This window comes from Pseudonaja textilis, chromosome 6 (genome assembly GCF_049901715.1).
Source record: "Pseudonaja textilis isolate UNSWEBS1 chromosome 6, rPseTex1.2, whole genome shotgun sequence".
Lineage (NCBI taxonomy): Eukaryota > Metazoa > Chordata > Lepidosauria > Squamata > Elapidae > Pseudonaja > Pseudonaja textilis.
Genome location: NC_141995.1, coordinates 14,293,085 through 14,318,992, shown reverse-complemented (window position 1 = coordinate 14,318,992; position 25,908 = coordinate 14,293,085). Strand labels below are relative to the sequence as shown.

The following is a 25,908-nucleotide window of genomic DNA, read 5'->3' as shown; positions in this document are numbered from 1 at the left end:
TGGGTTAGTTGGAACGCTGACACTTTGTATGTTTTAGCCTCCAGTCCCCTAATCATCATTGTGGCTCTTCTCTGCACTCTTTCTAGAATCTGTTTGTTTGTTTGTTTTAACAGAGGAGACAAATTGTCAAGAAGGGGCCTTGTTCAGACCCTTTATGTCAACGGGAATAACTTTTTGTGCACACACAGGAACCATAGGAACCACTCTTTCCACTGGAACAAAGTGAGTGGCTTCAGCAATAGAGACTCTTAACTGAAATGAGACTTAATAGAGACTCTTAATCGAAATGACATCTCAGTTCAAAGTTATATATAGCTATATAAGACACAACACATACTTTCTTCTTTGAGCCCTGCCATTACCTGCTTATTATTCTGCCATATAATGTGCAGAATAGGAGCAGAAAGTGACTAATGTATGTGAATAAACAATGCCAGGTGAATTGTGCGATTGGAATGGTCTATACCTGTTCACTTAGTCGATATAAAGGCTATTTACGATGCACTAGAAAAGGCAACTTAGTGAGAAGAAATGGCCATCTCAAGCAAGTGATAAAAGAGAATCGCTGTTGCATAGAAACCAGTTCAGCAGATTTTGACTGGCCTATAGATGGATCCCTTCCCTGTTATTTATTGACCATCTATTCAAAGAGATGGCTTTCCAAAAAGCAAATGCTGGTATTCTAGTTTTATTTCCAGAAGAGAACTGAGTACGCTGGATATTATGCTCCAATTTTCTTATAATTTGTAATTTATTTTTAATAATTAATGATAAGTTAACCTCTTTCTGTGGACTTGTAATGCTTGACATTTTACCTGAATTAATGCCTCTCTACTGGTGATGAAACTGAAACAAACAATGACATTGCTTGATTAGAAAGCATAAGAAATCTTTGGCAGGAAAATGCTTGCATTGACTATAAAAAGGAAAAGTTGAATTTCTTATTCTATTTTTTTTACTGATTTTCAGAGCTCAACCTTGCATGGTGTTCAATGGGAAGGAAGGAAGTGCTGGGTGCTGGCATGTGAGCACGCGAGTGCAAAAAGGTTAGCTGCCAGTGTTATAGTATATATTTCACATTCATTTCAAGGGATTCATAACTGAGGAAATTATAGAGAACAACAGTTTGCATAGGGGAAGTGGTGACCTAATTTAGTATGTAACTTAGATTTTGCTCTTATTCTCCAACAATTCATTGTTTATATACCATGCCTTCTTATCTATTCTAATGAATATGATATCTGAATTACAAAAATCTGAGGCAGGAAAGAAAGCCATTCACACATACATACATACATTCATACACTCACTCACTCACTATTTGCTTATTTATTAAAGCTTCTGATCAATTCCCATAAGTGGTCTACAGAATGTAGTGGTGGGATTCTACCGGTTTAACAACCAGTTTGGTGAGCATGCACCAAGGTAAGGTAACTGGCTAAGCAGCTAATGCAGCTTGCAGAACAGCAGTGGTAGGTGGGCAAATTTTGATCTGACCATAACAACATAGGCAGCTGTTGTTACATCACTTGAAACTTCTAAATGGTCTTCAACAGCAACTCAATGGACAGTGAATTGCAGTAGTCTAACCATCAGGTGATGAGGATATGGGTGAGCATGCACAAAGTTCTTGATCCAGGAACTGGATCCTGGCAACTGGGATACAAGATGTAATTGTGAAGAGGCCACACCCTCCACCAGCTATACTAGCAGGAAGTTGCAAATTCAAAACATCCAAATTGTGAACTAACTTCATATGGGGTAATTAAAGTTTTCTATGTCTATTTGCCGCTATCTAGTGTTTCTGGGGTTTTGTAGTCAAATACAGTTCAATATCCATTCTCTAACAGTTTCTATAGTTAACTGCTGGTATACATATCTCTTTTTCTTAGAATTTTCCCTTCCCTATTTATCTAGCTAGGTATTATTTTTTTCTACACCATGACCTTATTTTTCCTATTTGTTTGGGGTATTTAACTGTCTTTGTTCTGATATCCTTTCCAGCTGTTGGCTTTTTTTGAAGATCAAAGAGCTGGTGCTTGCTCCTTAAGACTGCTAGGAAATGTTCAATTCCTGCCACGAGAGATCAAAAGTTAGATGGAGCCCTATCTAGTATTAGTGATTACTATGGATTAAAATCTCAATTTTTTTTTCAGTCCACATAGAGTTTTATTACCCCATTTTCTGTCTTTAAGGATGTCAGATCTGCACTAACTTGTCTCTGATATCTAGCTGTTTTCATTCTTTATTATCTTCTACTCTTTTTTCTTTCTGTAGCATTTTCCTGTTTACTGATCACTATTTTTCTTTCTGTTTCCTATACTTCTTTCTTATTGGGGTCTATTTCTTTCTCTTGTTTACTATTATGGGAAGACTAATAATTCTTCCAGCTTATCCATCCTCACTTTCAAGAAGCATTTAAGGATGAATCACAAGCATTTCTCACACAATTTGCTCCCTCATTTCTCCTTTTCCAAGACATGTCCTTGTGAGTTATGTCCCTTGTCAAAATGAGAATTTGCTAGCTGTTTTCATAGTATATTTTTAGAATATTAATACACTATATATTTACATTAATTCAAAAGATATATATATATATATATATATATATATATATGTATATGTATATGTATATGTATATGTATATGTATATGTATATGTATATGTATATATACCTACGATCACAATTGGGCCCAAAATTTCTGTTGTTAAGTGAGATATTTATTAAGTGAGTTTTGCTCCATTTTACAACTTTTCTTGCTCCAGTTGTTAAATGAATCACTGCAGCTGTTAAGTTAGTAACATGGTTGTGTAGTAAATCTAGTTTCCACATTGCCTTTGTTTGTCAGAAGGTTGCAAAAGGCAATTACATGATTCTAGGACACTGCAACCATCACAAATATGAATCAGTTGCCAAGTGTCAGAATCTGTTTTCTAGGTGGCCACTTGCCACCGGCAAGACTAGCAAAAAAAAATTAAGAATATGTCTACCACACACCCCAGTACTTATTATCATATGTGGTGGACATGTATGAAAGCAAGAAAATACTGGACAAAAATACACACATGGTTGGAAAAGGTAATCAAACAGCATATAGATTTGAAACCAGCAATAGTTTTGTTAGGTATAATACCAGAAAGTTATGATAAAGGGACTATATATTTAATTTTACATGCATTAAACGCAGCAAGAATTGTATTTGCACAATATTGGAAAATGAGAAAACTCCACCAGATGAAAATATAATACAAAAAATATTGGATTGTGCAGATAGATTGACATTGAAAATAAAAGATAAAGGAGATACAGAGTATTATTTAACGTGGAATAGATTCTATCAGTGGTTAAAAATAAGAGGTAGAAATTAGATGAAGAAAGAGTATTGCTATATACAGTACAAATTAAACATAAACATTGTGTATAACTATAAGTATGCTAATATAATCAATAGTATCACAAATATGCTAGCTTAATTATAAATAAGATTAAATCATTCTGTTGTACTACCACTACTATCCCAGTTACTATGTATGGCTGTGAAAACTGGACCATAAGAAAGGCTGAGCACCAAAGAATGGAGGCCTTTGAACTCTGGTGCTGGAGAAGACTCCTGGGAATCCCTTGGTCTGCAAGGCAATCAAACCAGTCAGTCCTAGAGGGGATCCACCCTGACTGCTCTTTGGAAGGCCAGATCCTGAAGATGAAACTCAAATATTTTGGCTACCTAATGAGAAGGAAGGACTCAATGGAGAAGAGTCTAATTCTGGGAATGATTGAGAGCAATGGAAGAAGGGGACGAGAGAGAATGAGGTGGCTGGATGGAGTCACTGAAGCAGCGGAGTCGGTGTGAGCTTAAATGGACTCCAGAAGATGGTAAAGGACAGGAAGGCCTGGAGGAACATTGTCCATGGGGTCGCGATGGGTCTCAGACATGACTTTGCAACTAACAACAACAACTACTATTGTTATTAACATATATGTTACTATTTCTGTTTTTCTTTCCTTTTCCTTTGTAAAATGGTATGCCCAGACAATACACTGTATTCAAAATGTTTATATATAAATAAAAAAACTTGCCCTAAAAAAAAGTGTCAGAATTTTGATCACATGTCCATGGGAATGCTGCAATGTATATGGCTTTTTTCAGTGCCATTGTAAACCAACTAATGTAAGCCAAGGTCTACCTGCATTCCACCAACTGCATCATGAGATTCATATACATTTCTTACCTTGCTGCACAAAGGATCCGTACACAAACCACATGGAGTTGTAGAGTGTTGTGGAGGTCATCGATCCCATCTGAAGCCGTGGAGGGTTAAGCCAGTTGAGAAGATACACCAAGAGTCCGACGAGCAGTACTGTGCCAGCGATGCAAGCCCAGAGGGAGAGGTCAAACGGTGCCAAACAAGCAAACATGTCCATGGTCTTTTCAGCCTTTTGCAGCAAGACTCCCACTGAGTAGTCCATGTAGCGAGTTGTAAAGTCAACCACATTTTCCCGATCTGGTGTAATCGTTAATGCAGAAATGCCTATATCAGCTCTCTAAAGAAAAAAGAGACAGAAAATTCATTTCCCTTAGCAAGAGAAAAACAGCATCACTTCTGTCTGAAACCTCTCTTGGAAAAAGAGTTGCCAAGTTTTGTTTACCTTGCAGTTCACGTGTAACAACCCAGGTAGTAAGAAAACATATACAAAGTTGACTAGGAACACACACACACACATACGTTTTCTTATGTTTTCGCAGATATTTATATGTATGGTATTTAGGTTTCTTCGGGTATTTTCCCACGACTTAATATTTGTGCTTTTATTATAGCGATGTTTTGACATAATCTCATATGCTATCCTCAGGCTTGTGTGTTGGGTTCTTTTTAATCTTGTGTGTCAGGCTTAGCAGCCATTTTTAGTTTGAATTCGGTGTTGGCTTTCTACTTTATTTGAATGGTTTTTTCCTCATCTTGTGAATGGCCGATTCACAAGAAACCAAGCTGCACTAAGAAACCCCAATGCACAAAACACAATGTTGCCAACCAATCAAGAACACAGCAACTCGAAGACCAATAAAAACAGACCTAGACTCCCAGCCAGTCAAGATGAGGAAAAAAACATTCAAATAAAGCAGAAAGCCAGCATCAAATTCAAACAAAAAATGGCTGCCAAGCCTGACACACATGATTAAAAAGAACCCAATACACAAGCCTGAGGATGGCAGATGAGATTTTGCCGAAATGTCGCTATAATAAAAGCACAAATATTAAGATGTGGGAAAATACCCGAAGAAACCTAAATACCATTTATCTATCTATATCTATATCTATATCTATATCTATATCTATATCTATATCTATATCTATATCTATATCTATATCTATCTATCTATCTATCTATCTATCTATCTATCTATCTATCTATCTATCTATCTATCTATCTATCTATCTATAAATACTTTTTTCTACTTCAGAAATTGTTTGTAGGAAAACATATTGATTTATGGTTTTGGAAATTATATTCTGTGCTTTTAAGACAAAATTGGATTGAAAACCTTTTAGAACTCTCCATTATAGAATTAAAAACAGAGGAGATATAGATCACTAAAAAAATCAATTTACAATTGTTTTCTATTTTAATATTATTCTTTTGCTAGTCTCTTACTCATACATAGAAATCAAATTTAATTTTTCTATTTAATTGATGTTTTCATGTTAAACAAGCAAAAAAAAGTATGGTACAAAGAAAACCAGAATGAAAAAAGGAAGTAAGGTGGGAGGTAAGAGGTTGCCTTTATTTTTATATTCAGTAAAAAATAAAAAAAGTATTTTGCTTATGGCAGCACAATTGGATTTCTCTTAGTCATAGCATTAATAGAATCATGTTAGGCTCACCCACTGCACTAAACCATGGTTTGTTTGATTCTACTTTTGAATAAATAGCTATAGACAGACATTTTCTCTAGACTAGAAACCACAGGAATAGAATTAATATATCACTAAGCCAAGATCAAGTAAGACACACTGCAGCATAATATGCTGCATGAATTCAATCCTAAAACAATATTTTAAGAGATCATTTTAGGCAAACTCTGTTCTGAATTTTGGAATTTCTAACCAAAGATCTATAGATCTATAGATCTCTAACATTGGTCAATCCAGTTTCTGCAGGTTCATAACAACTAAAAGCCATTCCATGCTTTGAACATTTTTTATCATGAGGAAATTTTGCCTAATGACTAGCAGAAACTGGTTGCCAGCTAATGACATTGATCCAATCTGTGCTTTGCTTGTTAAATCCATATTTATATCAACAGGAACAGAACAATATTTAACTTTGATTGAATAATGCCTAGTAGATTTTGTTGACAAAAATCAATACGTTTTGTCTACTTAAATTTTTTTACCACCATAGTGCAAAAGAAAGAAAGATTTTCCTCTACCAATTATTTAATGAAATATAATTCATTTCCAAAATGTCTTTTTAAAAGGCAAGAGAAATTGTCACAATGGAGTGTGGTGTACTTGAACTTGTTGTGGGAACTTGTGGGAACACCATCACTTGGGACTTTCAAGAAGAGATTGGACTGCCATTTGTCAGAAATGGTGTAGGGTCTCCTGCTTGGGTGGGGGGTTGGACAAGATGACCTACAAGGTCCCGTCTAACTCTGATTATCTGTTTTCTGTTATTAACTAATGAAGTAGCCAAGGAACTTTCAAGGAACTTTCAAGGAACTTGGACTTCACTACTGTTCTATATCTAGTGTCTGTTGCCTTCCCATGTATCAGTTAATCTGAAGTTCCAGATTCAATTTAGGAAATGTGGGCAACAAAGGAAGCTCCCATTCTCATTTATGTTGGAGGCACCTTTTAAAGGGCTTCCAAGTTGAACGGATTAGCTGGAATGAATGACGTGAGCTTACCCCATTCTGCAGCAGTTGGGTCTTGAACATGCACTTGCTAACCTCTAACTCAGCTTCCTAACCACATAAGTCACCATGTTCCCCAAGGGAACTTTGAAGTTGCAGAAATACATGTAATAAAGCCATAAGAGGATGCCACAACAAGCAACTAAGCTTAGAAACAACAACAAGAGAAATTTGAAATAAATTCTTAAGCATTGCAATAATAAGTTTGAAAAATGGAAACTTATTTCACAAGTTTAGGAAACTTCCAGGCACATTTCTATCTGGCATTAGCTTTCAAGACAGACACTTGAAGTCATTTGAAGACATTTGAAGGCATCTATTAGCAAGGAAAAACAGCTGGGTGCATTGGAGGATGAACTGAGAGAGGTAGCTGCTTCTGCAAGTACTGTCATTGTCTCTATAGCTAACTGGTAAACAAATTATAGCGCCCTGCAATTAGCTGTATCATAATTCTAATTGAGAAAACAATAATTTATTAAAACTTTATGATGGAACAAATGGGTAAAGCAAGAATATAACCTTTGTTAGAATCAATGTCTCCACATAATTCATGTCAATAAAAAAATGCTATTATCCACGATAGCAAATGCAAGCAGGAAGCTAAAAAGAACTCAGAAGAGCATTTTATCCGGTTTCCTTCCTAATGACAGGTAACCACTTAGCCAGGTCTGTATTTGAAGCAATTTTATTTAAGTCAAACTAAATTGGTCAATTTGAAAATAGCTGAAGAAATGGAAAAAGCAAACAAAAGAAATAGAGGGGGGGGGGGGAAAGTCCACCTAAATGCTGACTTTCAAAGAAGAGCAAGAAGTTACCTCTAACAAAGCAATGCAAAGATGATTACAACTGAATGGGAGACAAAAGTTTTTATTTAAGACAATTACAGAAAACCAAGCTAAAAATTTATGTGATAAAAGCCAAGATAAATATCTCCAACAAGATCAAGCAAAGAGAATGCACTCTGGATTCCATTGATAAACAGTGTGATCTCATGGGATTAAGGAAATGTACTTCATTGCGTGCTCTTTGGAAAGACATCCTCCAGAGTTTCATAGAGTCCTTATGCTAATGACGTTCAGAAAGTCATTAAAACTTGGTTGTTCTCCCAGACCTTGGAATCAGGACATTATGGAGTCCCTATTAATTGAGTTTGTTTTTACAGTGTGTTGAAATGGTTGTGTGGTTAGTTCTTTTTATATGCAATGGTTTCTTATTTTCTGTTTACAAGCTACCTAGAATCATGGCATAGTCAGGTGGCCATGAAATGCAATGAAATAAATTGATTTATTTTGGAAAGTAGAGCTAAAGAAGCAATATTGCAAATGTTCAGAAGAACTTTACAAAAAATATCTGAACATTAATGATATTCATGAAGGTTTAACCAGGTATGATATCCCATATTCTGGAAAGTAAAGTAAAATGGATTCTACAAAATATTGCTAACAAAAAGCTACATTTAAAAAAATATATTACAAGATGATGCACTTAAAATGATGGGTGACTCGGGAGTAAAGCTGCAAGGTAATGGCCCCTCCCTCAAGAAGATAAAAGCCAGCTGTGAAACAAACCTTCTTTGCAGAAGGCAAAGACATTTTGAAACTACAGCCTCATGGACATTCCAGTATCCTGAGTTTGTATTTGAAGATTCTTATTTTTAAAATTATTTCTTGTCTGTTATCTTTTGGCAAGCAAGCCTCACACAGTTTGGCAAGGCTTGTGCTTATCACAGCTAATTATTTTGTAAAAGCATTACAAGGTTTTTATTCCTTTTGAATTTGTGTTTGATTTGTCAGAAAAGGGTGTGTTAAATTGTGATAGTACTGAGTTAATTGACATTTAGTGGTTGTTCAAAATTACGTCCCTGAAAAAAAGGGACATTTTTCACACTTATGACGGTTGCAGCATCCCCATGGTCACATGATCAGAATTCAGTGGCTTGGCAACTGACTCATATTTATGACAGTGTCTTCGGATCATATAATCACCTTTTGTGACTTTCTGAGAAGTCAATAAGGAGGCAAGATTCACTTAACCACTACATTACTAACTTAACAACTGCAGTGATTCGTTATTTATTTATTTATTTATTTGTTTGTTTATTTTGTCAAACAATTATTAGATAACAGGTATAAGTATAAACATGGTTATAAATATATGAAATGGATATGAATAAGAAAAAAAGAAACAATAGGACAGGGACGGTAGGCATGTTTTGGTGCGCTTTTGCACACCCCCTACAGACCTCTTAGGAAAGGGGTGAGGTCAACAGTAGACAGTCTAAAGTTAAAGATTTTGCGGTTTGGGGAAGAAACCACAGAGTCAGGTAGAGTATTCCAGACATTGACAACTCTGTTGCTGAAGTCGTATTTCCTGCAATCAAGTTTGGTGTGGTTTAGTTTTGTATCTATTTAGTGCTATTGTATTGTTTTGGTTGAAGCTGAAGTATTCATTGATAGGTAGGACATTGTAATGTATAATTTTATATACTATACTTAGATCAGACAGAAGGTGGCGTAGTTCTAAGTTGTCTAGGTCTAAAATTTCAAGTCTGGTGGCATAAGGTATTCTACTACGAGTAGAGGAGTGGAGGATTCTTCTCGTAAAATATTTCTGGATTTTCTCAATTGTATTAATATCAGATATGCATTGCGGGTTCCAGACTGATGAGCTGTAGTAAAGTATTGGTCTAGCAAATGTTTTATATGCTCTAGTTAGTAGAGTGATATTACCAGAGAAAAAGCTATTCAGGATTAGGTTAACAACTCTTAATGCCTTTTTGGCTGTGTAGTTACAGTGGGCTCTAGCACTTAAATCATTTGAGATGACTACTCCAAGGTCCTTGACAGAGTTTGGATCATCAACAAGGTCTTGACTATTTAGCTTGTATTTGATTTTTTTATTTTTGTTGCCAATATGTAAGATAGAGCATTTATTTGTTGACATTAGAAGTTGCCAATTGTTTGACCATTCTGACATATAGTCGAGGTCTTTTTGAAATGTAGCAGCATTGTCAGTGGTGTTGAATAGCTTTACATCATCAGCGAAGAGAATGCAGTTGCTCTTGATATGATCACAGAGGTGATTTATGTAGAGTATGAAAAGAGTTGGTCCTAGAACACTGCCTTGGGGGACATCACTGTTGACAAGTACAGGATTTGATAGGAGGCTCCCAATTTTGACCATTTGTTGCCTGTTTGACAGGAATGCTTCTATCCAGTTATGCAGGTTTCCAGAGATACCATAAGACCTTAGTTTTAGGAGTAGTTTGTCATGTACCACTGAATCAAAGGCTTTACAGAAGTCTATGTAAATTGTGACAATTGCTTTGCCCTGATCAAGTTGTGTAGTCCATATGTTTTTACAGTGCAAGAGTTGCAGGTTACAAGACAGTTTCCTTCTGAAACCAAACTGATTGTTAGAGAGTAGGTTGTTTATCTCTAAGTGGAGGATAATGGATTGGTTAATAATTGATTCCATGACTTTACAGGTGACACAGCATAAAGAAATTAGTCTGTAATTTTCAGCTAGGCTGGGGTCTCCCTTTTTGAAGATGGGAATGACTGTGGCTTGTGACCATAGTTTTGGCAAGGAGCTGGTCCTGAAAGACTTTTCAAAGATTATGCTTAGAGGTTCGGCTATGGCAATGGGTAGCATTTTTAAGAAGTAGGTACTTATTCCATCCAGTCCAATAGATAGAAATGGTTTTAGATTGCGTAGTGCTTTTTCAACATTGTCTTCTGTAAAATCGATATGTATTAGATCATTGTAGTTGTCTGGAGTTCAACTAGGAAATATTGGGCATGATCCATTGCTGTTTACAAATACTGAGCCAAAGAATGTGTTAAAGAGGTTGGCTTTAATGGTACCATTGTTGCAGTCTTTACCATTTGGTTCTTTTAGGGGTGGGATGGACCTTGAGTCTTTTAGTTTGTTGTTTACAAAATTGTAGAAAGCACGGGTAGAATTGGTGCATAGAAGATTTTCTTCTTGTTTAGTGTGATAATTGGTACATTCAGTCTATCTGGTGGCATAAATTTTTGTATCAGCTTTTAAAGTTCGCAACGTGACCAGATTTGTTTTTCTGCCAAAGGGATTTTTTTTGAGATTGGAGCTTCCTTATTGTTATGGGTAATTTGTTTTTTCTGGTTCTGGGAGTTGTTATTAGTACATATAGTTTGATGACTCTTGACTTCAAGTAAAAATACGTTGTAGTGGTCTTCAACAGTATTGCATCCAGTGAATAGAATTTGCCAATCAAGAGATGAGAGATCGTTGTCTATAAGATCATAATTGCCTTTTCTGAAGTTATAATTGGGATCCTGTCGTTATGGTGATTTTTGTGAGGACATATTTTGAGACAAAAGTCAATCATGCTGTGGTCACTGTTGGAAAAGGGTTCATTAATTTGTATTCCATAAATTGAATTCAAACTGTTGCAGAAAATGAGATTGAGGTAGTTGTTAAGTCTAGTATTGTGGGTTACTAGATGGTCCTAGTCCTAGTGTGGTAACAGCATTGTACAGGGTTGTATGAATGGGTTCAGATGTACATTCATTTAGTGTCCAATTTATAAGAGGTAAATTGAGGTCACCAAGAAAAATGAGAGGGTGTGGGCAGGAGGCAGCCCATGTCAGTCATGAAGTTAGCTTGTTTGCATGAATTATATCAGAGTCAAGGGCATGATAGCAAAGTAAGAAGCGGATTGAGATGTTTAAGGACAGTTCACAGATGATGGTCTTGGGAAGAGCAAGCTCTTGTATAATTTGGATCTTTTCTAGATTTAGAGACTTTTTATAGAATATAGCAGCTCCACCACCTCTACGGATTTCATGATCTGACCCAAAAACTTGATATTCTCTTGTAGTGGTAATGGAGTCTGGGAAAGATGCATTTAACCATGTCTCACAGACAAATATAACGTCAAATGTGGTTGAGCTGAGAAGGATGAGGAATTCATGCATTTTATTTGCGAGGCTTCTTGCATTAAGTAGTTTGCATTTAAGATATGAAGTAGTTGGTCTGGAGGAAGTAAGGGACGTGCATCCCTAACGTTGGATGTTTGGGTGATGGATATTGGGATGTGGGTTGAGGCTCTTGCTTTTGATACAGTCAGCACAGTAATCAATGTATAGATTTGTATTACCTAATTCACTTAACAAGCGTGGCAAGAAAGATTGTAAAATGAGGGCAAACTCCACTTAATAAATATTTTACCTAATGATAGAAATTTTGGGCTCAGTTTTGGTTGTAAGTTGAGGACTACCTGCAATCTTGTCCTTCTACCAATATGTTATATTGCCATATTCTCAATACTTGAAAAAGAATATAGATATTCAGTAGCTATTTATGTATCTGTCCCCAACAGACTAGACTCACTTCTCAGAACATGCAACTCACTGCTTGACTTTAGACTTGAATATACTTTCATAATTTAATCTATGAAGGAAGAGAGCTCTTTACAGTAGCCCAAAATCAGAAGGGGACTTGTATGAGAAACCTGATGCATCTTGATAACATTAGCTGTAGCTTGCAAAAGCTACTGCCCTGTAATAAAATTGGCTTGTCACAAAAAGTGCTACCAGATTGTTTTTGGTAATCTAATCTAATATTACTGTTGAAAAGGAAAATATATGCATCAGAGGGACTTGGTAAATACGTTATCCATCTACATCCAAGAAAATCTTTTGGAGGAAGACAAACTAAACAAATAAACAGAGGAAATAGTTCACATACAATTCCAAGAAGCTGACAGTCTGATGATCTGTACCTATTTTGGACTAACTCTCACAACCACTTGACAATGGCCACTGGCCACAAGCCACACGGGTTTGGCCTGAATCCCAAAACATTTGGAAGGGACTTAGTTGACTATATGTTGTCTAATCTACATTGTACAGGGTTTGTTAACAGAGTGGGCAGCAAATTGTTTTTATAGCTGAATAAATAAGTTGTTATGAAGTCCTTAACCACAATTGAGACAGAATTTCCATTATTAAGCAAAGTGATTGTTAAGTAAATCATGCCAAATTTTAAGACCATTTTTAATGTAATGACTGATGGCAAGTCACTTTTTGAAGTGTTATAACTTCAAACAGTCACTAAATGAATGGTTGTAGGGTTGTATGTCAAGGCCTATCTGAAATCACAAAGCAAGCATTCAAATGCAGGAGGGAATCAAGAGGCAAGAAACACTTAAACTGATCAGTGTTCTTTCAAGCCAACTTCTTTTCCCACAAGTCTGCTTTTTTCTTTCCTTTTTTCCTTTTAACTTTATTCATCGAATGCATCTTTTTTCTCTTTGCAACCTGTCTTACTCTCACCATCTCCGTTTCATGTTATGCTGATAAATCCAAAGTCAACTATTTTTTCCCTCACAAAAATATGGAATATAAAAAAAAAATTAGAGATCAAAGAATTCCACGAGTATGGAGAGGAAGGGAATTTGGGTTGCTGTAGTGTTCAAAACAGGTTTCTTTGTTTGAATTATGCAAACAGGTAAATCTTGCTCTTTCAGGCATAGTTTCTCTCCCCATCTTGTCTCCTTTTCATTGGACCACTAATGTATTCTTTGGACAGACTTTGCCACTTAGTATGTTGAACCTCCAACCAGCCTTTTCTAAACTGTCAGGCAATACTTAGGACATAGAATAACAGAGTTGGAAGGGACCTTGGAGGTCTTCTTGTCCAACCCCTTGCTTGGGGAAGAGACCCCAAAGCATTTCAGACAAACTGCTGTCTACTCTCTTCTTAAAAGGTTCCAGTGATGGAGCACCCACAACTTCTGAAGGCAAGCCATTCCACTGGTTAATTGTTCTGACCATTAGGAAATTTCTCCTTAGTTCTAGGTTGTTTCTCTCCTTGATTAATTTCCATCCATTATTTCTTGTCTTGCTTTCTGGTGCTTTGGATAATAGGCTGACCCCTTCCTCTTTGTGGCAGCCCCTCAAATATTTGAACACTGCTATCATGTCTTCCCTAGTCCTTCTTTTCCCTAGACTAGATATACCCAATTCCTGCAACCATTCTTGATATGTTTTAGCCTCCAGCCTCCTAATCATCTTTGTTGCTCTTCTTCACACTGTTTCCAGACTCTCAACATCTATTTTATATTGTGGTGACCAAAACTTGATCCAAGTATGGCCTTACTAAGGTTTTATAAAATGATACCAATATTTCATCTGATCTTGATTCTACCCCTCTCTTAATGCAACCTACTGTAGAATTGATTGCATTGGCTTTTTTTGGCCACTGTTGCACATTTCTTATCTCTGTTCCTAGCAGCACAAGTCTTCTTTGGGTCTCCATGACTTTACATTGAGAGGACGTAAAGTTGAAAGCTACTTCTAGTAATACTTTTTAGTCATGTGAGTTGAAGCTATATTGGAGACTTGCCTGGTAGGTATTGTAGTATCCCAAACAAAGCAGAATTATGCTAATAGAAAAAACGTCTACAGAGGTATAGTCTGCTGTAAACAGAGTGGAGAAATAAAGATAATCTTGAACTTTCATATGGGAACTGGGGCCAGTATATGAAGAATGCCAAAACAATGGAAGAACATAGCAATTAAAAATTATTAGGGAATGGGCTTTATATGAGCAACACAGAAGATATTTTTCAGCATTAGAATCAGTTCCCAATTTCTACCATGATGGTGATTAACTTATATTGCTCTATGTGATACGGGACCAAACTATTTGAAGGACCATTTCCTGTAAACAAACTTGTAAATTTGAATTTGTCTTCAGAAGTTGGGTTCTTTCCTCCCACAGAAAAATGGACTGAATGAAAAACAGGTTTTCTACCATGGTATCCCAACTTTAGGTAGTCCTCGACTTACAGTCACAATTGATCCCAAAATTTCTGTTGCCAAAAGAGACAGTTGTCAAGTTAGTTATGCCCCATTTTACAACCTTTCTTGCCACATTTGTTAAGTGAATCACTGCAGTTGTTAAATTCGTAACATGGTTGAGTGAATCTGGCTTCACCATTGACTTTGCTTGTCAGAAGGTCTCAAAAAGTGATCATATATCCCTGGTGGTACACTGTAACCATCATAAATATGAGTCAGATGTGACAATGGTCATAAATGTGAAAAGCAGTCATAAGTCTCTTTTTCAGTATCATAACTTTGGTCACTAAATGAACTGTTGTAGGTCAATGACTACCTTATGAAGAAGGATTTATTGGTCCCAGCTTTGATCATTTTTAGAGAAGAGATTAAGGCACTTATGTTACATCAAACCTTTGATAAATTTTCACCTTTCAATCATGAATTAAAAATCTGTTTGTAATTTCTTTATTGGCTTGTGCTAATGGTACTTTTTCACTAAATTCTTATTGGGTTGCAAAGTAGCCTATGAGTACACTGATGACCAAAATCTAAGAAGACTAAAATGCCTTCTAGCCCATTAAATCTATCTTCACCTTATTTTCTAGTTTTCATAAATATTCATTCCTTTCTCCTGTTCTCTAAAGGTAAAGGTTCTCTTGCACATACATCCTAGTCGTTTCTGGTTCTAGGGGGCGGTGCTCATCTCTGTTACAAAGCTGAAGAGCCAGCGCTGTCCAAAGACATCTCGGTGGTCATGGGGCCAGCATGACTAAACGCCGAAGGCACACAGAGCCTTCCCACCAAAGTGGTCCCTATTTTTCTACTTGCATTTTTACATGCTTTCGAACTGCTAGGTTGGCAGAAACTGGGACAAGTAACAGGAGCTCACTCCATTACATGGTGCTAGGGTTTCGAACTGCTGAACTGCCAACCTTTTTGATCGACAAGCTTAGTGTCTTAGCCACTGTACCACTGTGTCCCTGATCTCTAGTCTTTCTAAATTTACAATAATCTCTTCTGTAGTTGGGGGAAAAAAAGCACTGTGATCTATCAGTGAATCTAGATTTCAGGATTATGTGCATTTTAAGCTGCAAGCACCAACAGGGCAAGCACAAATGTTTACCAAACAATTTGGAGTCATACTAGAGCAGAGACATTGGGTCTTGACTGTTGGATATTTCTTTCATTAATCCAGAATGCACAATATTGAAGGAAGGGAGTCTTAATTCTAATCCCCACAATTTTGGATGGGGTCTCCAGAAAGTTTCTAAAAATTGCTTGTGAATTATTTTTGTAAGGTCACAATCAGGGAAATTTATAAGATATACAGGGATTAATTATTAGATCTATGGAAAGCAGCCTTGAAACAATTCAGATAGGAAATCTAAGACTTGAAGATGATATAGTTCAGTTCAAGTATGTACTTCAAGGTTTGAGGGCAAACCAATTAAACTCCAGCCATTCTGAGATATGCAAAAGCAAAGGAAATTGCCCATCAGTTATAATGAGGAAGTATTAAAATTCATGCAGCTATTTTTATTTGTAGAGTGGCATATAAATAACAAAGAAGGTACTTTAGAGGAGACCAATTCTGTCAAATTTCAGTAAGATATCTTTGCTGTAATATTTGCACTGCATCTTTATTTAGAAAGAGATAGCTGGGTGAAAAAAAGACAAGAGAGCAGGCATCAAGCAAATTGATGGATGTTCTGCTTCTTGAAATAATGAAGAAAGTATCCTGTTACAACTGAAACTTAAGTTCTCTTTCTTTAGTTCTCCATTTGATTTTCTTCCTCTGATCACTGATGGGTTCCAGGAGGGTTGGAATACCTGGTTATTGAGCTTGGCTTCTTTTAAGAGTTAACCCTTATCATGAGAGGAATAGACCTGGCAGAACTCTTTGGGATCCCAAAGGTGCTTTTTCAAAAGGCAACTGGACTTTCTTTGTTTTTCCTTTAAGATATTCACTTCTCACCCAAGAAGCTTCTTAAGTTCTGGCTGAATGTTGGAGAATGGAAGGATTTATATTCCTTGCAGTCATCTGGTTGTTAGCACTCTCTCTGAGAGTCGTTGAGGCCACTTGGAAGTTTATTTCTGCCCTCAGAGTCAACTGAATAGGGCAAATGGGTGTAGATCCTTTTTGGAACTGCTGAAAGGACTATGTTGTAAACAGGAGATAGGTGGTGTCATATGTTTCCCTCTGAAGAAGCTTCTTGGATGGGAAGCAAAACTTCTTCAAGGAAAAACAAAGAAAGTCCAGTTTGTCAGAGTATATTCATGAACTGGAATAGAGCTGAAACTTAAAGAGAGAATCTGGGCGTGGTTTATCTCTGTTCTGTACTCAGCTCTAAAGTGAAAGAGAAACTAACTTGCTTGCTGAAAACTAGAGTTCTGCTCTGAACCTGTAGCATGTCTGTTTCTGTTTGAGTTTGCTCCATGTTGGAGAAATCTGCAACTGGTATTGTAAAATTTACTGATACTATATTTATAAAGAAATTAAATGAAGCTTCAGTCATCTGTTTATTTTTCTGGTGCTGAATTTATGTTGCAAAACTCTGACCACAGTTGCCTTTTGAAAAAGTATCTTTGGGACAACCATGACCTGGATGATTGAGAATCGCTATAGACATCTCTCTCTCTTTGATCATAGAAGACTGTACTTTGACCTTTTCTTGCAGGACAGCATATTTTTGCTTTCTCTGAGATCTGGCACACAGTTTAGGCAGAACACATTGGAAAACCTTGTCTCCTTCTGAGCAAGACTTCTTGTCATGCTGTGGCTTGATGGCTACATTAATTAGTTTGTAGAAGCACAAAAGTAATGTATGGTGAGACACAATGCCACAGAGATAGTCAGGTCACAAAAAAGTAGGATGGCCCAAAGAAAGTGGTATGTTAAGCTTTGCTGGTCCAATTCCTATTGGAATTAAATGCTTGGTCTAGTATCCGTAAGAGTTAGCCTGGCATCCATTCATTATTGTTGAGAGACTTAAACCTGACCCAGTTATGCAAAATATAAAGATTAGACCCAGGATCTAACTGAATTTACCTGAGCCCACAATCAGAGTGCTGAGGATTTAGCTGAATTCCTAATTATATTCATAAATCAGCAGATATGTATTATATTATTCTCAAGGTACCATATTAAAGTTGTTGGCTGAACTCATCAAAGAGATTAAGGAGAATTAAGTCCAAACAACATTAGCCTTACCATTCCAGAAGACCTCGGATGGGCTGATAGTTTAGCTAGGTGATAAAATGTGCCGTTCATGTCAATGCCAGACAGGTCATCACTTCATACAACCTTTCCCTCCCCAGCATTATCACTTCTGCAGAAACAATTTTCTAAAAGAATTATTTTATTCTTACCAAACAGTTTCTGTCCTTGGGGGCCAGAATGGACACAAACAATCCTGCCCAACTCTTGTTTTAAACACACTGTTAAGATTATATTAACTATTAATTGAGATGGCACAATTTCTTCAGTTCTTTAGGATTCAGTCAAGATTATGAACACACACACACACACACACACACACACACACACACACACACAGAGGATCAAATATGAAATGATCATGGAATATATTATTATTATTTCCAGTATTGACTGAAATATTATTTAATTGGCAGAATTAATTAGAGGAGGATGGTTTTATGAATTCATCATGCATTAAAAAAATTATGTTGATCATATACCTTTTACCTTATTCACAGCTACCCATGCTGTGCATTATTTATAAAATGTGCTAACCTATTAAAATCACACTTCTTCTACCTAAGATTGGTTTACCCTACTTATGTGTTCCCCTGACATATTAAACATTCTTATGAAGATTGATATGCTTCCTTTCTGTGATGTTGTGTTTCTGCCTATTGTAGGGATAGGATTAATGACTGCACAAGCACACATTGGATCACATAGCATTAGATAACATCAGAACATCAGAAAATAGATTGGGACCTTGGAGGTCTTCTAGTCCAACCACCTGCTCAAGCAGGAGACCCTAAACCATTTCTGACAAATTGTTGTCCAATTTCTTCTTAAAAACCTCAGTGGTGCAGTGGTTAGAGTGCAGTACTGCAATCAACTCCTACTGCAATTTGGAAGATCAAATCTCACCAGGCTCAAGATTGACTCAGCCTTCCATCCTTCAAGGTGGGTAAAATGAGGACCCAATTGTTGGGGGCAATACGCTGACTCTGTAAACCACTTAGAGAGGGCTGTAAAGCACGATAAAGTGGTATATAAGTCTAAGTGGTATTGCTATTGCTATTCCCAACCTGTGAAGGCAAGCCATTCCACTGATTACTTGTTCTCACTGTCAGGAAATTTTTCCTTATTTCTAGGTTGGGTCTATTTTTAATGATCTGACACCTGTTACTTCTTGTCCTGCCTTCAGGTGGTCTGGAGCTTAGGTTGACCACACACCTCTCTGTGACAGTCCCTCAAATATTGGAAGCATGGCTGGCTGGGGAATTCTGGGAGTCCCCACATCTTGAAATAGCTTAGATTGAAAATGCAGGATGCCCAGATTGGAAAAAAAGGCTTAATGATTATTACAAACAAAACAAGCTGAACCCAACTTCTAAGTGACTTCAGACATAGCCATATTCACTAGGCCCAGCGGTCCTCACCCCTTGGGTGGCACCAATGGGTGCTTTTCACAAGAATATTGAGCGGTATCCTTATTGATTCGTTACATTGTTTCTGACAAACCAGCATTTCACAGTCCTCACTTCTCCGCTTCCTTTCAGAAAATCATGGGTTACTGTGGTTCAAGAGAAGAACCACTGCCACTTGAGAAGAATCCATCCAGTGGGACGAACAAAATGCTGTGAAAATTGGCTGCTCTGTTCTGCTGGCTTACAGTGCTATTAATGTGTATTGTGGGAATGAGGTCCATGTCATTATGGAATACACAACTGGACATATCCATTTCAAAACAGGTAAAGGTACCTCAGCTATTCATTCTTAGGAAATATAGAAATTTCGTACTATTCATGTGTCTAGTAAGGTGTATTACTATACACTGTCAGAAAAAACTGTGTCAGTCCTTCAAGCTAACTGAGTCACACTGTAAGAAGAATTGTAGGAAGCTAACTACACATATTGTAGAGCTGGAATTCTTGATAATTAAATCACAGGGAATGGGGAGAGGGGAGATACTGATTTGTACAACATTCCCTTGACTTCAGGGCAATTTCTTATTACATTGGATGCAAGTTGATTATGCACACCAGATGTAGAAAAAGAATGCACCTTTCACCATTTTGAATCAATTTGGATATTCGGAAAGGAAGAAACAAATAAGAAATACTAATACTTGTATAAATACTAAGCCCAAAGGACCCTTTTTATTTTGTTTTCTATCTCTGCAAGCTAGGCCCTGTGATATGAATCCAGACAATTGCTACTTCCATAATGGAACAATAGTTTAGTATGAAATGGGAATCCAGCTGGTACCTTGATAAAAACTGCAATATTTTCCTCAAGATTCTCCAAAGACCCAAATGTTGTTTCCTACCCAATAACTTCCCAGCTCTGTCTGTTCTGAAACTGCTGGAATTATGCAGATTTAATTCCCAGGCTTGTAGTGGCAGGAAATTACATTTTTATTCCCCCATTTTTTAAAAGACAATGCTAGGAAATCTAGTTCTCAGAATTTTCGCTGTGATATTTCTATGAAGTATGTCCTTTTAAAATTATAATTGGCATGGAGATGGGGGGAAGACTTGTGAATACATCTTTTTTAAAACCTCCAAATTATATGAGCCATGGTGGTGCAGTGGTTAGAATGCAGTATTGCAGGCTACATCTCTTGACTTCCGGCTGCCAGTAGTTCAGCAGTTCAGTTCCCACTGGCTCAAGATTGACTCAGCTTTCCATCCTTCCAAAGTTGGTAAAATGAAGACCTAGATTGTTGGGGGCAATATGCTGACTCTGTAAACTGTTTAGAGATGGCTGTAAAGCACTGTGAAGTGGTATATAAGTCTACTTACTATTGCTATATAACCACTGCATTTGTAAATGCATTCTACACATATGTGTTTAAATCTGTACATTATATTCTGAATGTGTATTGGTATATTGCATATACTTCCTAGTTTGTGGGATTGTGATCAACAATGTATTTATATTGCACTGTACTTTCTATATTAGCTTGCACAGAATAGCAATAGCACATATTGGGTAAAACTGGATTGTGAATGTGCCAAAATCTGTAACTGATTGGTACTGTCCTTAGTGTTTGCAGGAAATTCTGCATGTGGATCAGTAGATAGGACCAAGGCTGTTAGCATAGCAATAGCAGTAGTTCTTAGACTTATATAATGCTTTATAGTTCTTTACAGCCCTCTCTGAGTAGATAACAAAGTCAGCTGATTTCCCCCAACAATCTGGCTTTCCATTTTACTGTCCTTGGAAGAATGGAAGACTGAGTCAACCTTCAACCAATCAGGATCAAACTTCTGGCAGTGAGCAGAGTTAGCCTGCAATAATGCAGTCTAACTACTGCACCACCATGGTTACTCTACAACAGGAATGTCAAACTCGCATCGTCACAGCATCGTCATGTGACATTTCATGACTTTTTCCCCCTTTGAGTGTGACGCATCCGGCCCACAGGCCGCGAGTTTGACAGCCCTGCTCTATGATGTCTGTGAAAGCCTCAATTGACCAAACCCATAATTTTTTAAAAAAAATATTATCTATTGCAAGGATAATACAAATCCAAAAAATGAACAGGAGGACATTCCAACACAAAAAATGGCTGGAAAGATATAAAAAAATGAGACCTAGTGATTGATAGCCATGCTCTTATTCTAATGGATGATGGCATTATGAATGACTAGGACCTGATTATAATAATCCTAAGATTAGAAGAAAACAAATTGTCCCAAAATTTCCTTTTCACTTGGCAGTGGTGTAAGAAACAAGAAATGGGGGAGGCGAGTTTATTAATTCAACTCTTCATTCAACTTTCCTTTTGTCAGCTGTTACACAGCCCTATTTTAGAAGCACCTTCCACCTCCTTGCAACTTCTATTCAACTTTCATCTTGATGAGGGGAAAGCCTAACCAGCCATCAGTTACTTTAATGCTTGCACTGAGAGTAAATTAGCTCACAGACTCTATTTTAATCCTCCTTGAGTAGGAACAATTGGACACAAAATGCAGATTATAAATCTGATTCTTCCTATTGTGCCTAGACTATAACTGAACAGAAGATAATAACAGAGTTGTAAGGGAGCCTGGGGGTCTTTTAGTCCAATCCCCCCCCCCAAAGTCTATACGATTCCAGACAAGTGGTTGTCCAGTTTCTTCTTAAAAGCCTCCAGTGATGGAGAAGCCACTCCTTCTGAAGGCAAGCATTCCATTGGTTAATTGTTCTCAACCTCCCCAAGATGCTTTTTTATCTGCATATTGAAAGATAATTACTGGAATTTATTTATTTTATTAAGTAAAAATAAATGATTCGCAATTACTATGGAGAAATATTTTTGAACTGTATTAAGAATAATCTGACTTGCTGCAATACCCGTACAGATATATAATGGGTTGTCCATTTTATTGATCTTTTTAAAGTTAAATGTGCTCTAATTACTGTTCTATTTTATTTCCATTTTATTATGGTAATTATAGTTACAATATCTTCGTTCAGTTGGGAATATTATGAAGAACTAAAGCAGAAACATTCAGAATTCAATTAATTTCAGTAATATTTAATTGAATCTCATTTTATTTGGACTTTAACTAATGACTAGAACTAATTAGGTAATTAAAGTTATGTACATGCAGTTGCCCACTATATGTTCTAAGTGGTTAGGAATCCCCTTACCTTTAATATTAGTTCTCCAATCAGTCCGTTCCAAGTCCCATTCTCCAGTGGAAGTCCATATTTTTGATCAGGTGCAACATAAATTTCATATGTGAAGCCAAGGTAAGTAGATAAAGATTCCAGGACATCAATTGAGAAACCCTGATATTTCTTTGGTTTGCCCAGAACATTTTCTGACACCATCACAAATGGTTCCTCCTATACATAGAATAAGAAAGGAAAAGAAAGACACTTAGGGCAAAGGACATTCATATTTTCAAACATTTTTTTCATTATTCTTTACCCCAGTTTCCTCCTCTCATTTCCTTTTTAAACTTGTAAAACTTTGAGTGCTTATTGATAGATTCTGGTGTTTCCAAGTTGTCAACTGTAGGCCATTATTTCTATTTTATGTAACACAGAAGATATTCCCTGTTACGTATTGTAAGGCAGTTCAAGTCTAGAGGTAGAATGACTTACTCCATTTTTGATGGTCAAATAGCAGTACTTCAAATGAGTAGCAATGTGTTTTACTAGATCCCAGTAAAAAGAATTGCAAGATAGGGGAGACATGGAATACTATATGGTATGGGAAAAATAATACAATTAGTTAGACTGTAGAAATAAAAAATAATGTAAATATGTATATACTGACTTAAATGGAAATGTTGATGTCAAATCACTGTGAAGACTGTAAATATGTTGTTTTTATATGTGTTGTTGCTTTATGTGTTGTTGTTTCTAAATGTGAAAAAGTTCAATAAAATATTTTTTAAAAATAACATTGTTAATAGTACCGTTTACAGTTTAATTTTCTTGGAAAGCATGTTTCATAATATGAAGTTAAAGAGTATGGCACTATGCTTTGCGGGACTATGGCCCATTACACTGAAGTATATATTCCAATTCTCTGGAGTGGGGTTGTTATGAAGAAGCATGCATTTCTGGACAGAGAAAATAAGAATGGAATTAAACTTACCAAATGCATTTTTTCATGAAAATGGAACTATACATCCTCATTCAGAGCCACAAGTTAAGGCATACAATTAGAATTATATAAGTGACAAGAGTTGATGAAGGTTATTTCTGTACTAATTCATGACCATCCTTCTCATGCTATATATTGAAGGCATAGTTATGTTATTGTTATGCAGCCCTGCTGGATCAAGCCAAGACTTATGTATAACAAGGTTCACAATAATCAAATAAAATGCATCTGGAAAAAGCATAGGCTTGCAGAGAAGGGCAACAATTCCTGAGGTCCACTAGGAATTGATATTTAAGGTATGCTGCCTACGATTCAGTATCTTGAACTGGTATCGATTGCCAGGTCTATTTTCCATCAATTTATCCATCAATCAATAAAGTATCAATACATTAATATTTAATTAGTAATAGTTTATTAATTAATAGAGGAATAGGCCTGTCAATGGCTACCAATTAAAAGACTTATTTATTAGCCCTATCCCCCCTTAATTTATATCTTCTTCATATAATCTAGTGGTGGCTTTTATACATTTGAGGACATCAAATTCTATGGGTTGAATAAAAAAAGAGTTCCCTTTATTGGAACCCATCTGTCCACATGAGTGATTCTACTGTAACTTCGTTAGAATGGAGAACTTTCTTCTCTCTTACTTTCACATCATAATAATGTCCATATGTTGTTTCCCCTCAACTGCATTGTCTGTAAACCAAGATCCCCAATATTATAGCCTGTGTTGTAGATGAACTGCTTCAGACCCTTAATCAGTTTTGATGTACAATATCTTCTTTCCTCTATTGTGTCCACTTTGAGATGTGTAATTATATTGGTAACTTTATTTCCAGGTCCTTCCCAATAACTGCTAAGATGGAATTTGCTTTTGTGAAATCACCAACTGTCGTTGTTGTCCAAACCAAGAACAAAGTTAGAAGCTGTGTCCCAGGAATCCAGTAAAATTCCCTATGCCTCCAGGCTTGAAATTTTGGGCCTGGACAATCTGGAACTGCATCACCTGCAGTCCAATCTTAGCATAGTTCACAAAACTGTCTGCTATAACATCTTGCCTATCAACAACTTCTTCAGCTTCAATCACAAAAATACACAGGCAAACAACCGATACAAACTTAAGGTAATCCACTCCAAACTTGATTGCAGAAAATATGACTTCAGCAACAGAGTGGTCAATGCCTGGAATGCCCTACCCGACTCCATTGTTACAGCCTCAAGCCCTCACAGCTTCAACCTCAAACTGTCTACTGTGGACCTCACACCATTCTTAAGAGGTCCTTAAAGGGGGCGTACATAAGCGCACCAGTCTTACTGTCCCCATTTATCTGTATTTACTCCCTTTGTTCCTGTTTATGTTCATACTTATACTTGTTTTCTTGTAAATGTTTGACAAATAAACAAACAAACAAATAAATAAATAAATAAAACCCCTCTACTACACAGCTTGTACCACAGTTTTCTAAGTAGCTAATCCACCTATGCTTAAGGAACTGCTTTCAAGGCTGTCCATCAGGGTATTATCTTAATTTTATCTTAATTTCCATAGCCGACAAACCACAGCTTCTACTCTAGTAATTAAGGAACTTTTCACATTATTCAGTAGGTCTCTGCATGTATTGAATTGCCCATCTTGCAATATTCAGTTTTTATATTTAAGTTTCTAGTTTCCAAATTCAGAATTATCGGTAAAATCTATTTTCAGTAGAGCTGTGGATGTTTTTGTGACAACGTTATCAACACTTAATTCAAGGACTCCTGCCTTTCTGAAGACATTATTCAAGAAAGGCATGTAATAATCACCCAGCTATATTTTAAATCACATATGTGATGCAAGCTTAGCACAGAATTTAGGGAACTAAAATTTCCACACTTCGTTTTTATACACAGAGTATACAAATAGTCAAATGACTGATAGAGTTATTGCAACACTGAACAGCAAGGATATTATACATAATATCCTTCAATCAAAATATATTTTGATTTAGAACGATATAAGATAGCTTATTTTCCTGTTAAATAAATCTTATATGGTACAGTTAATAGAAGTATTGAGAGAGAGAGAGAGAGAGAGAGAGAGAGAGAGACAGACAGACAGACAGACAGACAGAGACAGAGACACAGAGACAGACAGACACAGAGAGACAGAAAAAGAGAGAAAGAGATGGAGAGAGTCAGAGAGAGAGAAGGAACTGCACTATTGTGCACATTTTGTATTTCCCTCTTCTGTTAAAATTCGATGCATTGTGTACAGTATTTCTTAGATCTGTTTAGAAAAAGAGTGACTCAAATGATGATCTTCACATAAGGAAAGACTTATTCTTATATCCCTTGTTGCGATATTAGATA

General features: G+C 36.5%; 1 protein-coding gene across 1 annotated transcript in view; it reads right to left on the bottom strand.

Annotated features, from left to right (window-relative positions):
- GRID2 (glutamate ionotropic receptor delta type subunit 2) overlaps positions 1-25,908 on the bottom strand; it is a 1,009,897-nt gene that overhangs the window by 198,883 nt on the left and 785,106 nt on the right. The window contains exons 10-11 of the mRNA XM_087935906.1: positions 22,590-22,787; positions 4,231-4,543 (exon numbers count right to left, since the gene is read on the bottom strand). Of these exons, the coding sequence (XP_087792032.1) occupies positions 4,231-4,543; positions 22,590-22,787 (511 nt within the window). The remainder of the gene's footprint in view (positions 1-4,230; positions 4,544-22,589; positions 22,788-25,908) is intronic.